Source organism: Lactuca sativa, chromosome 3, assembly GCF_002870075.4.
Source record: "Lactuca sativa cultivar Salinas chromosome 3, Lsat_Salinas_v11, whole genome shotgun sequence".
Lineage (NCBI taxonomy): Eukaryota > Viridiplantae > Streptophyta > Magnoliopsida > Asterales > Asteraceae > Lactuca > Lactuca sativa.
Genome location: NC_056625.2, coordinates 31,932,279 through 31,938,653, shown reverse-complemented (window position 1 = coordinate 31,938,653; position 6,375 = coordinate 31,932,279). Strand labels below are relative to the sequence as shown.

General features: G+C 36.6%; 1 protein-coding gene across 1 annotated transcript; it reads right to left on the bottom strand.

Annotated features, from left to right (window-relative positions):
• Positions 1 to 4,290: 4,290 nt before the first annotated feature.
• Positions 4,291 to 6,097, bottom strand: LOC111917168 (FBD-associated F-box protein At5g60610-like). Its single transcript, XM_042900558.1, has 4 exons — positions 5,480 to 6,097; positions 5,115 to 5,381; positions 4,853 to 5,014; positions 4,291 to 4,644 (listed from the first exon to the last, which is right to left on the bottom strand). Exons 1-4 carry the CDS (start codon positions 6,095 to 6,097, stop codon positions 4,291 to 4,293), a joined length of 1,401 nt encoding a protein of 466 aa, XP_042756492.1.
• Positions 6,098 to 6,375: the final 278 nt, after the last annotated feature.

The following is a 6,375-nucleotide window of genomic DNA, read 5'->3' as shown; positions in this document are numbered from 1 at the left end:
ATTAGTGCCTTATGTTGTCAAGGAGTGTAGAAGCTAGTTGTGTATAATATACACACAACTTCTCCTTATGACAATGCCTGAAGATTTACAAATATATATATATATATATATATATATATATATATATATATATATATATATATATCAACACAATGGATATCATCGAAGAAGCACGTATGAACGGAGTAACAATAAAAGAACGAGTGGAAATTACCGATATTGTGTCCTGCCTAGTGCCTAATTAAGAACTACTTAGATGTTGTTTGTTATTGTTATACGTATTGTATGTTGGTACTTTGGGGGAAAGCTCACTAAGCGTTGACTTATAGTTTTGGGTTGTGTTTCAAGTACCTCAGATGATCACGGGAAGGCAAAGGCGTGATTGTGCACCTCCTTGTGTTTTGGACTTATGATTTTGGGAAAACTCTGATATTAAACATGTTTGAAAACTATATTGTAAACAATTATGATTTGGGCTGGTTTTAAAAGCTTAAATTTTTGATTAATTTTATGGATGTTACACATAGTTATTTTCTGCTTACACATATATTACAAGTATTCGAAATGCTTAATTGTTATGTGTGATGTTTAACCGTGCTTAATATATATGTGTAATATGATATAGTTGTTAATTAATTAAACCATATATAAATTATTATACTTAAAATATGATTGGGTGGTGAAGGGTTGTGTGAAATAAACGATGAGGGGATGTGATAGGTTAGTAAAGGGCCAAGTAAAATAATAAATGAGAGGCTAACTTAAGGATTGTGCGAAATAAAGAGTTGTGACCCGCTGTGCTATAAACTAAAGTACTATTGTACTGATGTGCCTAGTCATATAGGAATATAATAGTTAGTAAAATGGTGTAAAAAATAATGATTTGCGACCTGCTATGCTATGACCAATGTACTACTATATTGTTGCGCCTAAATGTTTTAAGGAATGATAAATGAAAAGTGTTGATGATAAAGATCCTTTAGGAAGGATCCATCGAGATTATCATTTAAAGATTAGGAAGTGAGAATAACGGAAATGGGTAACTGTTATTTGTTTGCTGATAAATATATAATTAAAGATTATTATATTGTAGGTTGAAAATCCTATGTACTCACTTGGTTTTCCAACCCGACACACTAAATTTATTTGTATCACATGTATTTAAATAAAGATACTTGGATAATGATGTATGTGCCTACTGAGAGATTCAGGGAGATGTAGACCATTAGTATATTGAGATGTTGTAAGTCTCCGTTTATGCTTATGTTTCTTGTATCAATTATGACATCCTAGGCTTTTAAAATATAAAATCTTCTAAAATGCCTTGATTTTGATATTATATCATGTCAAGGATATTTTGGGACCAATTCTGCAATAACAAATGTTTTAAATAAGCATAAACAAAAAATTTTAAAATAACCGTAAAAATGGGGATGTCACAGTTCCACACTCCACAACCAATCCTTAGATCCATAAGATATGATGCTCTAGGGACTCTGGAGGACCATAAAGTTGCCAACTTAAATCCATCCATTCTCTTAAATCAAAACCAGGAACCAAAAGGGACTTAAACAACTTAGATTTGAGAGATAAAACCATAAAGGTTGAAGCTTGAATCCTATGTTGCTTGCTTGATCCTTGCACCAATTCTCCCCCTACTTCCTTTAAAGAGCACCAAAACCACCAAAATGAGCTAAAACCATCAAGAGGGATTAGGGTTATGGTTTTATGAGGTTTGAGGGTGATGGAGGATGATAAAGGACCCTATATTTGAGTTATTGGGGTTTAAATATTAAGGAAACCCTAAGAGATCATGAGCTTGGGTTGCAACCTTCCTCACAATGTGACCATACTCTTGTTACGTCGTGACGTGCTTCCCGGATACATGTTTCTCCTTGGACTCGTCATGTCGTAACCACCCTATGGTTACATCGTGACACTCGATTTTCCCCAAAAACCATGATTTTGACTCCTTAATGCCTTAAAGTGATCCATTATGGAAAATGAGTGTTACAATAGATTTTGTCCTCGAAATCATTCTTTACAACTTTCTCTACCACACCATTCGACCCTGCTGAACTTCCTGAATTCCAAATAAAACTGAGAACTCATTTCTCATAGATGACCGCCTTCCGACACTGCTATCGAAGCCCAATCTTATCAAAAATCACATACCCTGACGAAGAACGAACCTTAATACTCTGCCCTTAGCCAACAAAAGAGACCATAACTGCTCTGCCCGAAAACTAAAAATCCTAAACCATGTTTGACTTCCTGACAGACAAAACCATTCCATACCCCATCCATAATGACTCTACTTTGCAACTCGAACCGAACAAACCCTTCTGACCATGAGTTATCTCGCTGATAACTAGAAAAACAACATCCCTGACCAGTCACCGATGTCAATAACCTTTCGCTCGAAATGATGGTGACTCACAACATGAGTCTCAACCATTGGCGCCAAACCAACACGTACCGCACATCCTGTTAAACAAAAATTTGCATATTCGATCTAACGGGGATCTCTGCGCCTGATCCCACATTGTCTAGGAAGGAGAACGAAGCATTTTCTTATAAGGGGTATAGATACCTTCCCCTATCACAACGTGTTTTAAGTCGTGAGGGCAGTAGATCCTATAAGAACTCTACAATTAAGCGTGTCGAAGCGAGAGTAATTCAGGAACGGGTGACCCCCTGGGATTTTTTTGTGTCGGGAGCCTAAATCAAACAATATTTTAATATGTGCTACATGGGGATGTTACAAATAGTATTAGAGTCGGGGCACGGGTCGATGTGTTCGACGAACGTCTAACACTTTAAATGGGGGTGAAGGTGGGTTGCACCGGATCCCACATCAGCTGGGAAAGAGAACGAAGTCCTTATAATGGGTGTGGATACATTCCCTATATCAGTGTGTTTTAAAACCGTGAGAGCAGTAGACCTCATAAGAACTCTACTTTTAAGTGTGCCCCGCACGAGAGCAATTCATGGATGAGTGACCCCCTAGGAAGTTTTCGTATCAGGAGCCCAAAGCGAAGAATATTGTGATACATGCCAGAGGGGGATGTTACACTTCAAGTCAAAATTTGACTTATGTATTAATTAGTTTCTTCATTTGGAGTTTCTCCAAAAGGTAATAAAGGCTTGAACAGGGGTGATGCTTAGGATTGAAACGAAGTTGAATGGAGTGTGGGTGATGACATGAAGTAGAGTTGAATGAAAGAGATAAACAATCATTGAATGGTTCAATAAAAAGAACAAAGTGGTGATTAGAATTGAATATGTGTTCAATGGGTTGTGAGTGTTGTTGTATATATGTTTAATGGATGATCTGACAATCCATTGAACTTTATAGAGTTCAATGGATTTTGGATGTCCTAAATCATAGCATGAGATTTTTTGTGTAAAATTGGCTATATAGAGTGTACTATGTGTTACTTTTGTTGAGAACTCTCCACTACAATGCTAGGTTTTACCTTGTATAAAAAGAGGTAAGCACATTGATTCATTTTCTCGATTATGGACTTGTGGTATGTATGTTTATATAGAGAAGCCCTCTTCCCCTAACATTAAGAATGGCACTTGTTAACAATTCTATGTTTCTTGTAATAATGATGCCTCCTAGAGGTCCAGGACTTTACTTAGCAGCCTCATGAGTTCGCTATTGATCAGAGATGCACAAAAGATGTCTCAAGAGTGAACACGAACCCCGGCAGTATAACCTCTAATTTGATATTTGCTATTTCTTTAACTAATTCTTTTTATTTTTCCATCCGTGCAAAGTATGGCTTTCATTGCACAACGCATATCTAAATCCATCGCACATCACCTGAAGTGAAGGGATGGAGATATAGTCAATCCATTGGAGCTGCATCTGAAACTGATGAAAGAGAGAAATTGTGGGATGTTAGAAAGTTTCAAAAACTTTTTGGTAGTTTAATAAATTTAACTACGATAAAATCAGAGATTGCTTAATCCATCAGTGTGCTTTGGCAATTGGCGGTTTATAAAATGTTCAAGAAGTCCTCAATTAGTAGCAGCAAAATGGAAATTAAACAATCAAGAAGTAAATCACATGTCAAGAAAAGAAAACAAGCATTTGCAAGGAAACATGAGGCAAAATAATCAAAATCGAAATAATGAACAAGATTTTTGGATTTTTCCATGTGAAATGGCAGGAAAGGGTGCGATGAGGTGCGCTTTACATTACAAATAATGTTTATATGTTAATGAAACTAGACATTTGAACGCTTTCACTTCTTTTATTGTATCGGATCTTCATACATATTACATGACAATGGCAGCTTCTTCACACACACTAGAAAATGTTGCTTGCATCACATCCCTCTTTGATACAGGTTGCTCAGTCACCAATCCTTCAACATGCTGCAGCTTTTTTACTAATTTTTCAATTTTCTCTTGCTTCATCTCAAAGTGCGATTGCATTTCCAATGGTGATTGTGCCCACAGCCTTTTAACTTGTGCTTTGCTATGTTCATGCCACTTTATCCTGAGGCTCTCCATTGGTTGTTCCATATAAGCCTTGTTAGTATTGCAAAGTGGTTTACAATGCTGAAAGAGCACCCGTGATTCTGCAACAAGCTCTTGTGCTGATACGATATTCCTCATAACTCTAATATCCTGCAGCGTTTGGCATGATCATCATCAATTTCCAACATAGATTCCTTTAATAATACGGATGCATATAACCTACCACATTGTTTTTCATATGCATACAACTTACTAAGTTGCTTCATTAAAAAAACTTTGCCTAGTATTGTAAAAACTATTTATAAAACCCAAAAACATGAGCACAAATTAGGAAAAATGTATTGCATTCATACGATACCTCACACGAGATCATTGTGAAGATGGTACTTGGAGTTGCTTTCTCGTGTGCTTGTGCCTCCAAAGAAACCCTTCCCGGGTAACTCGGTGTAAACTTTAAAATCTTGAAACCAGAAAACTGAGAAGGTTGATGTGAGGTTTGTCCCATGGATGAAGAAAGAACCTGCAGAAAACATAACAAAAGAAGCTTATATATCGTACAAGAGTTTTTCCATAAGAATCTTTGCAAGTTGCATATTATAATGGACATCAAGGACCAATACCTCGAGAAGCCTCCAGTTAAGTATAAGAAGTTTGACACTGTGAAGCTGTTTAAGCAGACGAACTATTTTATGAGCATCTCTTAGGAGTGGGCGAAAAATACAGAGATTCACCTTCTCCAAAGAATGGAATGCTTGTGTCGAAATCCCCAAAGGATCATCACCTTTCATAACCAAGGAGGTTAGGCCAGGTGCAGAAATTGTAAGAAACTTCATATTGCAACAATTAATAGTGAGATTCTTGAGTTGAGGTGCAACCACATTCACACCCTTCAAACACATATCTTCAAATGTGAGATTAGAAAGTCGAAGATTACAAATACTGAAAACATTCATTCCAATCATTCTGAGTCGTGTTAGGGTGAGACTTTCAAGTTGGTGCACTTGGAGAAAAGATCAATGCGCTTATCAGAGTCAGACAATGTGATACGATCAAGATGCAATGTTGTTAAAGCTGGTGTGGCAGAATAGGAAGGAGAATGATAATGAAGTCCCAACAAATCAAGGTGATTGAGAGGTGGAGAGCTAAAGAGAGAAAGAGGAGATCCAACATTACTCTCAAAGCCGCATGTATCAGTCAGTATTTGAATATTGAGAGACAATGCATAGTCTAGAATGCTATTGACAAACGAATATCTAAGCCTTTTCCAAGAAAAGAGATTGAATGAAGACAAGTGTATTTGATTATTGCGACGAGACATTTCATCATAAACAAAGTTGGAGAAGTCAGGCACATTTAAGAAACAGATATAGGGCGATGAAGTCCAGATAGATCTCCATCTTGATGACAAAACACTCACTCCAATAGCCTCTCTCACGCTAATAAAAGAGAGGATTTTATGGATAAGTTCGTTTGGCAAGCTACTTAGTCTATCCTCTTCTACATTCATTATTTCGTTAACATGATCAAATTTAGCATTCACGTGCATCATCCTCCTTTTTGCCTCCAAAAACTGCAATGAAATAGAATGCAACAGATTTAGCATTCACGTGCATCATCCTCATCACCTTGTATGGTTTAACTTCTCTACAATCATAAATTATTCTCATTAATTTGGCTATTGATTGCTATTTATCACACAGTGCTTTCAAAACTGATGAATTTACAATCAGGAAAAGATTAGTAACATAACTATGACATATATGGTGGTCGGCAACCCAAAAGAAAACAGAAAATCAGTCCAAACTGTTCCCAATTCAATTGATGACAATCAGTAAAAGAAGAATGCGATTATTACATGCACAATACGTAGGTAGCAAACAG

Coding starts and splice junctions, on each gene's coding strand:
- LOC111917168 (XM_042900558.1), bottom strand. CDS start 6,097: ATGCTAAATCTGTTGCATTCTATTTCATTGCAGTTTTTGGAGGCAAAA. Junction 5,015..5,114: donor TTAACTGGAGGCTTCTCGAG/GTATTGGTCCTT, acceptor TGTTTTCTGCAG/GTTCTTTCTTCATCCATGGG. Junction 4,645..4,852: donor TCACAATGATCTCGTGTGAG/GTATCGTATGAA, acceptor CAAACGCTGCAG/GATATTAGAGTTATGAGGAA.